This window comes from Telopea speciosissima, chromosome 3, assembly GCF_018873765.1.
Source record: "Telopea speciosissima isolate NSW1024214 ecotype Mountain lineage chromosome 3, Tspe_v1, whole genome shotgun sequence".
NCBI classification, from domain to species: domain Eukaryota; kingdom Viridiplantae; phylum Streptophyta; class Magnoliopsida; order Proteales; family Proteaceae; genus Telopea; species Telopea speciosissima.
The window spans coordinates 50,259,111-50,274,498 of NC_057918.1; the positions used below are offsets into that span (position 1 = coordinate 50,259,111).

The following is a 15,388-nucleotide window of genomic DNA, read 5'->3' on the forward strand; positions in this document are numbered from 1 at the left end:
ATGGATACAAAGGGAGTTTCATTGTATTTTGACTATTTTGCTGCAATTTCATACATGAATTGGAGGAGAAAAAATCAAAATACCACTAGTAACCATTATGTCTATGCTAAAATAAGAAAACCACAGGGAACAAGGACACATGAAAAGCTTGAGAAGATGAATTGTTATTTTTTCCGAAAAATAGGAAGAGTTTCCTCAAGAATTAAGCTGTAATTCCCTTTTTGCCCTTACTTTCAGCTACTTCCACCTTTCATTTTTCTTTTTATTTTCCTTTTTCCAATTTTCATCTTGCATCTCTTTTCCCCATCTTTTTTTTTTTTTGTTTTTGGTTTTTTTCAGATCTTAGTTTCCTTTGTTTTGTTGGATCCATGTAGCCGACCCCATTAAGTTGGGATAAGGTTGAGTTTTTTGTTGTTGTTCCCTTTTTGCCCTTACCCTTTCTTCCACCCAATATACCAAACTTTATCCAGAGTAAGAGGTAAGGTGTGGAGATATTTCCTTTTTATCCTATAATATTCTTCCTCCCAATAAGCTCCATCAGAATATATCTCCATACTTTTTATCTTGCAATCATGGTTTAAAGTATCGACCGATACGAAACGATACATACCGATACGTCTCTTTTTTTTAAAAAATAAATTGTCTTGAATTGTATTGAAATGTATCGACCGATATGAGCCGATACGATACGATACGATACGACCGATACGTATTGATACCATCGATATGTCCAGTAAGGGGTTCTGCGGGTGGTTTAATACGTATCGATATGTGTCGGCTTATACGGCTCGATACATACCGATACGTACCGATGCATACTGATACCATCAATACATTCCATAAAAAAGCTGTTTTCACTCAGACTCGATACAACTCCTAATCTAACGAAAAAATGAAGGAAAACTCTCAACCAAGAGTCTAAAATCTTGCATTTAATCTTGGTTTTTCACACTTTTAACTAAAAAACGAATCAAGGAGTGCTACAACAACATCCTTTGCATCATCCAATACTTTTCATGGCTATAGTCGATTACAACATGTAAGAAACCTCATCTTTTATAACAATTTCAATTTAATGCAATTGTTTGGTTACATTATTCACCATTTTAGTGTTTATGCATGACACTTGTTATATATTGTTTATTTATATTGGTTTTTGTTCCAAAAGTGTATTTCCATGTATATTTTGATCATTTCTGTGTATCTGTATTATTCGATACGTATCTCTGAAACAATACAATACGATACGTCTCTTAAAATCACCCGACCGATACGATACCCGATACCGATACTTTAAACCTTGCCTGCAATATTCTTCCTCCCAAATTAAAAGGTATACCTCGTTTTCAAGTCCACACTGGATGATGAGCAGCGGAGTTGCTGTTTGCCCCTCAATCTGGCATAAATGACACATGTGAGTTGTGCAAAATGGAGGGGGCCTCCTCTTCTGCATCATATGACATATGTCCATCTTAAAGCAAGCTGTCTGGTTCAGTGCTAGCGAGCACTCCTATGCTTATCAAGAGTTTAAGTCTCCCAAATCTAAGCCTTGATACTTGTTTAAACAGGTTATGCCTTTGAGCGTTACAATCCTTGTACATTCTTGGATCATAATAGTCAGGTGATGCATTTATACCTGTGGAAACCTGGATCTTTAGCATATGGGCCCATTTGTTGTTCAACACAGATTTCACATGCTATGGGTTCCAAACTGGGGCACATGTAGGGTGGTCCCTGAAATAGAAATGGGGGAGAATAGGACTTCTCTGAGTTTGAATATCAGATAGTTTATCAATACAAGGATTCATGACAGGGAAATGAAATCATATTTTTAAGGCCACATGGATTTAATTGAAATCCGGGTAGTGGGTGCAGGTAGAAATTTCCTCGTTTTTGTCTTATTTTTTGCAACTGTGAACATCAGTGGCTATCATCTCCACATGTCAAAAGTTTGATTTTTTTTTTAATCTACTTTTTCCGTCACCTTCCCAATTCCGCAAACTGATCCCTTCAACTTATCATTTCTTTGGTGATTGTAAAGCAAATTATGAGATCTTAATGTGTAGCTTCTATAAAACTGTACAAAATTAATGTTACTCCTTTTGTGATGATTTGGGACATGATTTTCAAATTTTTTACTGAATTTTATTTTATTCATCCCTCCTTGCAGGCGGTATGATTGATATTAGGCACTCAAAAGGGGCACTGGAGTGTGATTTATCTAAAGTCAATGCTCATTAACCTTCTGGGAAAAAGATGGAATCTGTTTTTTGAACGCTTCCTAATAGATTACTGCTTGGCAAGAGTGCATTCTCATAGATTGCAGTTGAAATTCTAGATAAGTTTGTGTTTTTCGGGGCAATAGCATTGACCTCCACTTTCTGCTGTAGTGTAGAACCCTATAAAATTCTACAAAATTAATGTTTACTCCTTTTGTGATGATTTGAGACATGGTTTTCAAAGTTTTTTACTTTATTTATCCCTCATTGCAGACAGTATGACTGGTATTAGGCACTGAAAAGGGTCACTTGAGTGTATTCTCTATCTGCGGTTTGTCTTGGTTGATTCTTTGGGTCCAGTCTTTTAGGCTGTTAGTTTCAGATCGGCAAATACATTCGCTCATTTTGATGAAAAGCAAATGCACCTGAACTAGAGTTAGAACACAAAATTAAGCCTTTGATAAGCTTCAGACATAGTTTCTAATCGTTGGAGCCTATTTCTACTTGTCCGAAATTTAATTCAGTTTTGAAACAGTTATATTCATTTCTGGCAATGGTAATAAGCTTCTCAGGGTGGTACATTTTTTGAGCCATGTGGGTAGAGCTGGTTTTAGTCTATTGTTGGAGTAGGCTTACCTATGCCTTAATAGAAATTTATCTTTAAAAATAAAGTCAAAAGTTTTTATGGCCGGTTATAATAGATGAAATTGTAAGAGTGACGTGGTAATGTTGAATGTTCCATTAGTAAATAGATCTAAACAAATGACATATGTTTCTACTTCAGCTTTGATCTTCAACTAACTCTTGTGTATCTCCATGCAACCCTTTGTGCACATCTTTGTAGTCCTTAATTTTTAATTCGTACCTTGTTTTGGTACCTGCCTTGCATATAAGGGTGTCAAATCTTAACCCTATAGATTATATAATTCTTAAGACTTATGGTTATGATAGTCAAGGTCAAGCCCCTTATTTATTTTTAAATCTTTCAATTTTGACTGGTACATCTTGTTGCATATACTATTTTAATAAAAATTTGATAGTTAATTTAAAGGTCCATTTGGAAAATGCTAACTTAAAAACATGTTTTAAAATGATCTTAGTTTTTAAAGGTGGCAGTGCTCCTACTTGTAATTGAATATAAAAGAAGAGGTAATATGGACTAGTTTTGTGATTTGAAAAAAATTGATGGTGGACTGCATATCTAATTGAAATTAGTCTTATAATATCTATCAAAAAGAAATTACTAAAAATATTGTGAACGAAGTTTTCCTCGACCAATAAAGAACATTTCACCCACCATTCTAGGGTTTTTGTATGTTCCAAAATACCCTTCTCACATCTATTCCTGCCCCACACGGTGAAGGGAAATTTGATCCTAATATCATTGATAATAAGGATATTTTTTGGGACTGCTTGTAACTGACCCACCCATTAGTTGATGGTCTTGGATTTCAGGTTTGGAACCGTTTAGCTAATTGATCCGATCCCGATCTTGACCTTTTAAGATCGACACCGATAAAAAGCTGAACCGATAGCCTAATTGTCACCCTTGTTGCACGTGGGCTGTCATCGAGGGAAACTACTCCCTATAAATGATCAGAATTATCTGCCCCGTTATTAACTCTTAACATTGGCCTAAGGCGGCTTCTAGTAGATCTAGGAAATTCCCCCAAAAAAAGAAATAAAAAGTGGCTTATAGAATTTGAATTTTATGAATAAAAAGCTCTTCTTTTACTCATCAACATTGATCAAATCCAATCACTTGGTAAGTTCTCAAGTTCTCTGTATGTTTGACATGATTTTCCTTCCACTAGATGTGGAAATAGTAATAAGATTTCTTGATTCGCATATGGACTCTTCGCCATTCTTATAGAAAGCCGGACTGGTAGCTGGACACCAAAGTGGATTTTATAAACAGTTTGATGTTTGGTTTGATTTTATAAACTTATAACCGGTCTCCGGTTCATGGTTTTCTCTGGTTTTGAGGCTCCTCTGGAGTCTTTTCTAGATAGCCAAGGTTTTAAAACTCGGAACAGTAATAGAATTGGTCATAGAGAATTTCGAACCAAATCGGCCTGATTCGGTTCAGGAATCGGGACTCTCAACTATTTTATGGTGAAAATCAAATCGGTTTACGAATCTGGATTGGCCCATGAATCGATCCAATTCAAGACGATTTATAAAGAAAATGACTAAGAATTGCCAATCCGATACCGATTCAGGAAGCAATGAATTAGGAATAGTGGATAATCAGCGGATTTCGAAGCAAATCGCCAATTCACCGATCCGATTCCTCACTCTTAAAACCATGTAGATAGCCAGTCCTCTAGTCTGAAAACTATGAATAGTTGATTCAATCTGTTTCGGTGCAGTTTGCTGGTCACATTTAAAATAAATGGTCAAATTCAAACTGTGTACCAAAGTTGAAGAAGTTAACTACAACCATAAAGATAACTACTACTACATGGGTTTTCTATGGTCTAAAAGACTTGTTTCAGACCAAACAGTTCCTGAACCTCACTGATCCTTCCTGACAAAATCAAAAGCATTGAAATTCATGGAGATGGTGGTGTTGGATCCATCAAACAGATCAACCTGGCTGATGGTTTGTCTTTTATTTTTTACTTTCTCTTTCTTCAACTTTGCAGCATATTTCATTTTAGTGCTTTGTAATATTTTTTTTCTTCTAATCAGGCTCTCCTTTGTGCCCTGCCCTTTGGTCACTTGGGTAGCCATTAGGATGGTGCCTGGGCTTTATGCATTAAGCTAGGTATCTTGGATGATCTACCTGTTAGACAACCTTTTGAATTCTCATGAAACCCCAGTCCAATTCCATACAAAATCCTAGAACACGATGTAATAAAATAAAGAGAATGGAATTGATGAGTATCTTTCACCGCGTATGTTGACGAAGAATAAATAGAAAAACCTTTTTGTGTGTTGAAGAAGAACACGAAGAACAATGCGAGTTCGCGTATAAACTTGGACAACCGCGATGGGAATCCTCTACAATCTCATAGACTCCAACAAAGCTCTATTTCTTGTGGAGAAAAGAGAATAGTGACTGCAGGGATCCCTCATCATTAGTATTTATAATACTCCCCAAACCTTAGCCCACTTCAACAATGGGCCGGTGGCCCATCTCAATAATAAGTAGCAAGCTACGTCAGCCCATGTATTTCTTGATTCCTATCAATGATCGACCCGATAATTAAATAAGCCCACAAATCATCATTGGAAAAAATCTAACAATCTCCCACTTGGGCTAGGTTAATTATAAGGATATCATTATCAGATATGGATATCATTATCAGATATGGTTATGGAATCTCAATACAATTATAATGCTACTAAACCTTGATCCAGTTAGTAAGTATATCAATGTTGAGTAGCAATAGAAAACATGCCTCAATATACGACATACCACTTTCTGTCAGTTACAAGCAAAGATTTACTTATTAATATGAACCGTCTTGAGAAAATTTTGTACAAGAAATGTCATAAACGTCTGTGATCATATAAATATCGCCATCATTCCTTGTGGGTCCTCGAACGTACCATGAGCATCGTCATACTCATAGATTACCTTTGAACATCGTCATATTTGTAGGTAATTGAACGACTTGGCTTATCATCAATCAAACATCCTTGACTAAAAATAGTTAAATTATTTAGTTTATTGCCAATCAAACATCCTTAGGCCAAAATAGCCTTCAACACATCAAACAACATATGCATGCAAGAAATGAAGTTCATCACATAACCAAAATTTAATCAAACGCCATGATTAAAACAAAATATATATCCACCAAGTCCTTCCACTAAACAAGCGTATCAAACCAGGTAAAGGAAATAAAAACTCCCACTTGCACCAATATAAACAAACAACCAAGTGTGCAAGATAATAGTTCAATAAGATAAACAAGCCCCTACTGAGCTCTCACTGATTTACTAAAACAAACAATGTTCCACCACAAAAGCCTTAAGTCAAGTAAATCGTTCACACTGTTTGTAACAACCATCTGAACCTACAACATTAATATTTCGTTATTAAGTTATTCTTGATCTTAATGTATTTGGAACTACTAAATTTTTGTGTGGCCCAGTACCACTCATACCTCTAATTTCATCACCGGGTGTCTATTACATACAATTACATTTTCTTATGTTCCCTTTTCTATCCTGATCTTGTCTCCTATAGTGTTTATAAACACATCAAGTTTGGACTCCCAGAGATCCAAATCTAGGTTAAGTAACCCTAAATCCTTCTTTAGGTCCACAACTTATTTTCTCTTATAGTTATTTCAGTGAGAATAAGAACCATAGAAATGATTTCCAAAATTAGACGTCTTGGAGGAACAAATAAAGATTTTTTTTTTTGGGTAAAAAGCCAATCTATTCAGAAAAACGAGTTACACTCCTAGAATTTGGCTGAAGAAGCTCAGATAAGCAGGGATCGAAAAGTGGCCAAGATGTCCTACCCGCAACGGACAAGGCCCTCCTTGCAAGAGCATCTACTACAACATTAGCATCTCTTGAGATAAACTGGAAATTACATGACTCAAGACAACTTACAAGATACCTAATAACTTATACAATAGGACAAATAATAAAAGGGAGATTAGAAGACTCAGATCGAAGTGCCGCTATCAATTCTTGATTATCACTTTCCACGATCAAATTATCTACTCCTTCAGAAATAGCCTCCAATAATCCTTGCCTTGCTACTAAGGCTTCTCCTACCAACACATTATCAAACAAACAAGGTTCTGAACCCCTCAAACCTATCATAGTCCAACAATGCATACATAAACATGTAACTCATCATGATAAGTGCGGTCAAGCCGAGGACTACAAAGTGGCTCATCAGGATGATCATCCAAAACACCGATCCACTAACCAAGTAGACCAAAAACCATGGTACCAATTTACAAGCCACAAAATATAAATGACACATGACACATGCCACAAAATGAGAATATAGAAATATCCAATAATGAACAAAAATTACACAAAATAAATTTTTGTTGGGCCACACAATTCTAACACCTTTACCATATGACACCTTCAAGACACAGGAAAACCAATGGCGAAAGCGAGTCGAAGTGTTTGGGCTGAAGTATAGGGATGATTTTTGGAGATTTACTGCTTGACCACTGGCCTTGCAATACCAATCCAAGCATTGAAATGGCATACTTATGAGAGTTTAACCTCAGAAAAGAAAACACAATCATCTGAAAAGTGATGAGATGAGATACTGGAATGACACGATTTCGAACACGGATTCCTCTAACTAACCCTTCTAATTCCGCTTGAGAAAGTAAGGTACTAAAAGCTTGAGAACAAATAATAAAAAGAGCTGGTGAAATTGGATCCTCTTGACGAATGCCTCGAGATGGAATAACAATTCCCCAAAACGCCCCATTCACCATAACTTTATACGAGACTGAGCGAAGACAAGACATTACCATCATCACCCATTTGTTACAAAACCTGAGTTTGTGGTGTACTTTTTCTAAGAAATCCCATTCCACTTGGTCATATGCCTTCTTCATGTCTAGCTTTAGAGCTAGGAGCTGTTTCTTGCCTTTCTTTTTCCGCAACAAATACATTATCAGAAATAGAACGCCTTGGGAGGAAAGCTGACTGCACAGGGGAGATCAAATGAGGAAGAACATCTTTGAGTCTGAAGGCCATAATCTTAGTAATTACTTTCACAAGCACTGCACATAGACTAATTGACTTGCATTGATCAATACATTATGCATTTTGGTTTTTGGGGAGAAGGGAAATAAGAGTTTCATTACAATTATTGGGCAATATAGCTAAAACAAAAAAGTCAAAGACAAAACTAAAGAGGTCATGACTAGTAATATCCCAAAACTTTTAAAAGAAGGTTGGTGGAAGACCATCCGGTCCTAGCGCCTTAAGGGGAGCCATGGTAAATAAGGTTATCTTCATTTCTTCCATTGTAGGCATCGTACACAACCGCTCATTCATCTCTGTAGTGACTACTAGCTGAATTGATTCCAGCATGATGTCAAACGCATCTTCATCAACACCTTCGGAAGAGTAGAGATTTGAGTAAAAGTCAAGCACCTCTCTATAAATATCCTTGTCTGATTGTGTCCATGTTCCAGAGGGAAGCTTGAGATGAAGAATTTTGTTATTGGTATGATGCAACAGGTTAGACATAAGGAAAAACTCTGTATTATAGTTTCCTTTTTGCAACCAAGTGATTCTTGATTTTTGACGCCACATATCGTCTTCTCTTTCCAATTCTTCATTGAGTAAGGTCTTGACTTCTTCTTTAGCTTGAGAATCTATCGCTATAGGAAGGCCCTGCAAAATTTCAAGTTCATGTTGGAGATTTTTAATCTTTGATTGTACATACCCAAAAACTTCTTTGTTCCACCTTTGAAATTTTTTTTTGCAATTATCCATTTTTTGGTAAAGGATACACGGCTCAGAAATAGGAGAAGAAGTGGACCAAGCTAAAGAGGTTGTGTTCTTACAATTAGGGTGTCTGAATCACATTGATTCAAATCTAAAGGGATGGTATCCCTTAAATTTACCTCCATCAGAATCTATAACTATTAGGTTGTGATCAGAAGGACTTGCTGCTTTAATAAGAACCACTGCATCAGGGAATGTAGACTGCCAAGCTTGGTTTGTTAGAGCCCGATCCAGTTTATTCTGGATATTTGAAGAGCCACTCCTTTTGTTAATCCAAGTGAATTTTGGACCATGGGATCATCTATTAAACCACACGAATTCACCATCGAACGAAAGCCATCCAAGTCATGAGATCCAATATTGCCCCCACCATCCTTCTCATGCCATGACAGAAAAGAGTTGAAATCACCATAACAAACCCAACTATCGTCTCTACCACTACCAAGAGAGTTAATCTTGTCCCAAACCAATTGACGATTACCTTTGACAGGGTCACCATAAATAAATATTATGAAAAAACTTATATCATTAGACATCCAGATGTGCCGCCATCAACCACATCTGGATGGAGTGTAACCTTAGGAAATGGACCTCCAAATCTCGATCTCATCAACAGATTTGGGATTCCATTTCTTTTGAAATCAAAGATCATTTATCTTCGGCCCCTCCCTCCTTTTGTATCGACTCCCTAAGGACTCCCTAAGGAACAGGCTTATTGTTGTCTCCTGGGGTCTATCCTCCATTCTCTCCAACCCACCCCTGTTTGAGGTGTTGGTCCTTCTTTTCTTTATTTTCACTCCCTAAGGGAGCTATTGTATCTTTCTCTCTTTCGTAATGAATTTTTTTATTCACCAAAAAAAAAACCTTTAATTCGATGAGGTGCTTGTTTGAATAAAGAACATCAATATTAATATAGTCCTTGTCACATCCCAAACCACCCCCTGGGAGGATTAGGTAGGTGACCCGAATTGCACTGCAGCAATCCGCCAAACCCCGAGGATCTAGAAGCTGTTAATCCATTCACAGACACACACATCCACAGTAATACAAAATATAAAACACATAGTGTTGCGGAAAGCTATATATACATTAAACTTGAAAGAAGGCAAAGAAAACAAATATACACAAAAGTATTGTTTAGTTCACTCTCTCTCACTCTCTGAACATTTGCAGCTCCTAACTTTATCTGACACAACTTTACACAAAAGAATAAAAACAGAGTAAGACAACCCGAGCCAAAAAAACAAAGCTGTACAAAAGAGGGAAACTCCAACAAAAACAAAAAGGAGTCCCACAGTCAAAACAGAGTCAGCAGCACCCCTCACGGGTCTTCATCAGCTACCACCGAGAATACTCGTATCAGCGGTATGACCTCCGTCCAGGTCCATACCAATATCGTCATAACAACCATAGCTCGCCTCCGAGAGATAAGCCTCCCCACCACAGTAACATCCACCTGCAGGATCATCTAACAAAAGCATATATAACAGAGTGTGAGCTCCACCGAGCCCGTAAATGAAATATCACCATGCATGCACATGCAATCACAACCATATGAGTCCTACAATCACCAATACATGTATCCCTGGTGTGGGCTTTTAACCCCTTCCCGCGATACACCCATTGAGTTATCGGAGAAGACAAGTCGGCTCCAGCATCCCTTCCCAAGGTTAGCCTGACCGGCCCTCTGGGATTAACCTGGGAGGCATCCATCCTCTTTTCACATATCATATTTCTTTTTCTGGCTTATAGCCCCATAACCACCTTTTCAGTGAATCACAATTCAATTTCTTTTCTTTTCTTTTTCTTTTTCTCTTTCATATGGTCACTCTCACAGGCATCCAACACCTTAACCCATGTTGGCAAGGCTACATAGCACTGGTGATGATACTCTAGCCTAATGCATCTATATGACATAGTATGAGTCGAGTGGTGTCAATCGTATCCCATTCTACGGGTTACCACAGACCCCATTTCCAAGCCGGCTACGACAACTAGTCTAGCAATACACATACAGCATTGATCGTCCATGCACAGTATTCACCAGACAAGCATTCCTTACTTAACAGAATTCATAGTAATTGAATTAAGTAAACAGTGTAATAGTATCATTATCACTTGTTTTGACTTATTAGCCATGTTGCATTTACACACATGGTGTAATTTCACTCACCTTGTTCTGGTCCTACTGGTTCAACTGTCGGTTCTGTTCCGGTTGGTGTCTTACTTTGCACCTTGAGCACGGGATCAAAACCTAATTTATCGGATCATAAAAGTGTGTTAATTAATGTTTAAAGTTACATTAATGTCCTAGGGTTGGTCTAGGCTTACTGGACTAACTTTGTATTTATACTGGTGGTACTTGGAATTTCTCTCGGTCTTGCACTGGGCTTTCAGGTCTATCTTTCGGTGCATCATCCGAAGATGTGGGATTTACCAGACTTGGTACATGAATAGCATAATCTGCCGACCAACACATGGTCCCAATAACCACTCAAACCAATACCAGGGTCAGTAGTCCAGCTGAAACCAGTCTTGGGCATAGTTACCTGGCCCTATAGGGCCCACTTGAGCATCCAGGGTATGGATGACAACAAGGACAAGTGGAGAGGGGTATTTTGGTCATTTACCACCCCATCACACTGCCCATAGGCCACTGGTGAAGGTCCAAAAAGGCAGAACACAGTTTGAGCCCAAATGATATCTCTGGGCGTTTCACTGGGCGATTGGGCAATCGCTAGTGCATCGCCCAAAGCCTGTTTAACACGAGATCAAGCTCATTTTCTTGGATTTTGTAGCAGGGGCTGACATGATCACGAGCTGGGATGCATGGGGAATGATCATAGACCATAATTGAAGTAAAATCCATTGGCCCAATCAGTTTTGGGTTTGGTTTTCCCATTTGGAAGCCAGGAGGTGCTCTGACAGCACAAAGAATAGCTGTCCAGACTGAGCTTAGGCTCATGGATCCAGCTTGGGCTGCATGCAAGGCTTCTTTTACGTGTATTTACATGGTATGACACTGATTCTATGCTAAGATATGCAAGGATCCATGCCCAGACTGCCTATTCTAGGTGCAACTGTGTTGTGAAGTTAAGCACAGAGACTGACTTCAATCTCAACTGCAAAAACAGCAACATAGCTTGATGTTTTATGATCAGATCTTACATGCAATGGTTGTGCATGTTAGATCTGATGCTTCCCAAGGCATTCCCATGGTGTTCTGGGCATTACTAGTCAGAGTTACAACCATTAGAGCAGAGATCAGAGAACAATCATATGGAACAGCAGCATACAGAGATTATGATTATTACCTAGAGGTTGTATGAGCTGGATCAGTGCTCAGTATGCAACACAGGTCCCCCTTCCTTCTGCTCTCTTCCTTTCCTTCGCTTCTTCTTCCTTCTCCTTCTCTTTCTCTCTTTCTATTTCAGCTATAACAGTAATGGACGAAATAGGAAGTTGTCCCCTCTATTTATAGTGCTGGGCTGACTAAGGCCTGTTTGGCCATAGGGTCCATTTCCCAAGAATGTATTTTTAAGTGCATTCTAGCTGCACTGGTGGGGTCCACATGGTTCCAGGGGTGGGTAATGGTTCCTAAAATTCCCATCTACCCCTAGAGAGTGTTCATGGTCTGTATGGGTGGTCCCCATATGTCTGGAGTCCAAAGGAATAGTTTCAACCACTCTAAGCGATTCTCTGGGCCTTTGGGCAATTGCCCAGTGCATCGCCTAGAGAATACAACATTGATGTTTTGGCCTTGGGCTTGCACAGGTGCTTGGCCTATGGCATGGGCATTGCACCAACACCTCCTCTAAGGTCTGATACACATCTGAATAGGTGTGGGCCCCACATAATTGGGTAGGAGAGAGAGTACCTAGAGTTTAAATTGTACATCAGGCTATGAGTAGTGCAGCTACATGGGTCTGCAATCCATCTTCTAATAGGCATATAGGATGACATCCTCGGGGGTTATCCACTGAATTCAACCGCTGGAGTGATGCTCCACAGTGTGTTTGGGTGACTGGTCATAGGTTCCTATCCTTTATCCAAAATCCTAGTCAGTCAGGGGCAGGTTTGACATTTCTCCCCACCTTACAAAAATTTCATCCTCAAAATTGGCTTACATTATAATTTGAAGAGTTGGGGATATTTCTCTCACATTTCCTCTTCGCATTTCCACAATGCTTCCTCTATGGGACAGTTTCCCCACCGAACCTTGACGAATGCGACCGTGCGGTTACAGAGATTATGTTCCTTTCTGTCTAATATCTCCATTGGCTGCTCCTCATAGGTCATATCCACATCCAGTTGTTCAGGTTCAGCTGAGAGTACATGTGTCGGGTTGTTAATGTACTTCCTTAGCATTGACACAAGGAAGACATCATGGACGCCTTGCAAGGATGGCGATAGTACCAGTCGATATGCTATGGGTCCCACTCTGTTGAGGTCTTCGTAAGGACCAATATATCTTGGGCTCAGTTTGCCCTTCTTGTTGAAGCGTAGCAACCCCTTCGTTGGAGATACTCGGAGAAATACCTTCTCTCTGACCCCAAATTCAATATTCTTCCTCCGATTGTCGGCATCACTTTTCTATCTGGATTGGGCCGCTTTAATATTTTCTCTGATCACATCCACTTTCTCACAGGTTACCTGTATCATTTCAGGCCCAAGATACTTCTGTTATCCGACTTTGTCCCAATAAAATGGTGTGCGACACTTCTGACCATATAAAGCTTCATACAGTGCCATGCTAATGGTGGAGTGGTAGCTATTGTTGTATGTGAATTCCAGTAACGGTATGTAGGCATCCCAACTATCTTTTATTTCTAGTATGCAGGCTCTGAGCATGTCCTCCAGAGTCTGAATGGTTCTTTCGGACTGTCCGTCCGTCTGAGGATGGAAAGCCATGCTGAGATTTAGTTGGGATCCCAGTGCCTGTTACAGGCTCTTCTAGAATCTTAAAGTGAATCGGGGGTCCCTGTCAGATACGATGCTGATGGGCACGCCATGCAGGCGGACTACATTTTCAATGTATAGTTGGGCAAGCCTTTCTATCGAGTAGTTTATCTTGATGGGGGATAAAATGAGCCGCTTTTGTCAGTCTGTCAACAATCACCCAGATTGCATTCATCCCTTTCCTGGTGTTGGGTAGATTGATCACGAAATTCATGGTAATTCTTTCCCATTTTCACTCGGGAATAGGGAGTGGCTGCAATAACCCATACGGTCTGTGCCTTTCCGCCTTTATTTACTAATAGGTGAGGCATTCGGACACATACACAGCTACGGTCTACTTCATTCCAATCCACCAATAGTACTTCTTCAAATCCTTATACATTTTTGTGCTTTCAGGGTGGATTGAGTAGGGTGAATTATGTGCCTCTCTAAAAATTCAGTCCTGCACATCATAGTCACGAGGCACGCACAATCTATCTCTGAATTTTAATGCCCCGTCGTGGGCCAACGAGAAGTTTGGGTCCCTGTGAACTCCACGCTTCACTTCCCAGATTATCTTGGCTAAATCGGGGTCTTTGGGATGCTTCTCAATTATTTCTTCCTAGATCGACGGTTGTATGTCTATAGCTGCTAGTTGCATACCCGTTCCTTCGATCATGAGTTCTAAATCAAACTTCTAAGCTTCTTTTATCAGGGATGTAGTTTGGGATTTCCTGCTTAATGCATCCGCCACTACGTTGGCCTTGCCAGGGTGGTACTAAATCTCACAGTCGTAATCCTTTACCAATTCTAACCACCATCTCTGTCTCATATTTAACTCCTTCTGGGTAAAGAAATACTTCAGACTTTTATGGTCGTTGAAGATTTTGCTCTTTTCACCATAGAGATAATGTCGCCAAATCTTCAATTCGAAAACCACTGCAGCCAATTCTAGGTCATGAGTGAGGTAGTTCTTTTCATGTTCCTTTAACTGCGTTGAGGCATAGGCGACCACCTTACCTTTCTGCTTCAACAGACCGCCCAATCCTGTTCGGGATGCATCGGTGTATACCACCATACCTTCGGTGCCATCTGGAATAGTCAACACTAGCGCCGTCACCAATCGATTCCTTAACTCTGGGAAGCTTTTCTCGCAAGCGTCAGTCCACTTAAACTTTGCACCCTTCTTTGTTAGCTTTGTCATGGGTGCCAAGATGCGCGAGAAATTCTTAATAAATCAGCGATAATACCTGACTAAACCCAAGAAGCTACGGATCTCAGTGGCATTCTTCAGAGTCTCCCACTCAAGAACCGCCTTCACCTTATCTGGGTCTACCTTGATGCCATATTTGGTGACAATATGTCCCAAGAATCCTATTTGGCGGAGCCAAAATTCACACTTGCTGAATTTGGCGAACAGTTGGTGCTCCCACAATCGCTGCAACACGAATATAAGGTGTTGAGCATGCTCCTCTTCACTTTTAGAATATACCAAAATATCGTCGATGAATACAATGACAATGTCCAGCACATCATGGAACACCCTATTCATCATGTCCATGAATGTTGTAGGGGCGTTGGTTAACCCGAACGACAGTACTAAAAATTCATAATGTCTGTATCGAGTTCTAAATGTCGTTTTGTGAATGTTGCTGCTCTTGATCTTCAATTGGTGGTATCCAGACCTAAGATCAATATTAGAGAAGACTCTTGCTCCCTGCAGTTGATCAAATAAGTCATCGATGCATGGCAACGGGTATCGATTCTTAATCGTA

General features: G+C 39.4%; 1 protein-coding gene and 1 long non-coding RNA gene across 2 annotated transcripts in view; both read left to right on the plus strand.

Annotated features, from left to right (window-relative positions):
• LOC122656792 (putative RNA-binding protein Luc7-like 2) overlaps positions 1-2,301 on the plus strand; it is a 64,045-nt gene extending 61,744 nt beyond the window's left edge. The window contains exon 13 of the mRNA XM_043851443.1: positions 2,171-2,301. Coding sequence (XP_043707378.1) covers positions 2,171-2,183 — 13 coding nt within the window. The 3' untranslated portion in view covers positions 2,184-2,301. The remainder of the gene's footprint in view (positions 1-2,170) is intronic.
• A 2,440-nt stretch (positions 2,302-4,741) lies between these two features.
• LOC122654113 lies at positions 4,742-12,200 on the plus strand. Its single transcript, XR_006331875.1, has 3 exons — positions 4,742-4,824; positions 6,692-6,693; positions 12,189-12,200. It is a non-coding gene; the product is annotated as an uncharacterized LOC122654113 (long non-coding RNA).
• The last annotated feature ends 3,188 nt before the right edge of the window (positions 12,201-15,388 follow it).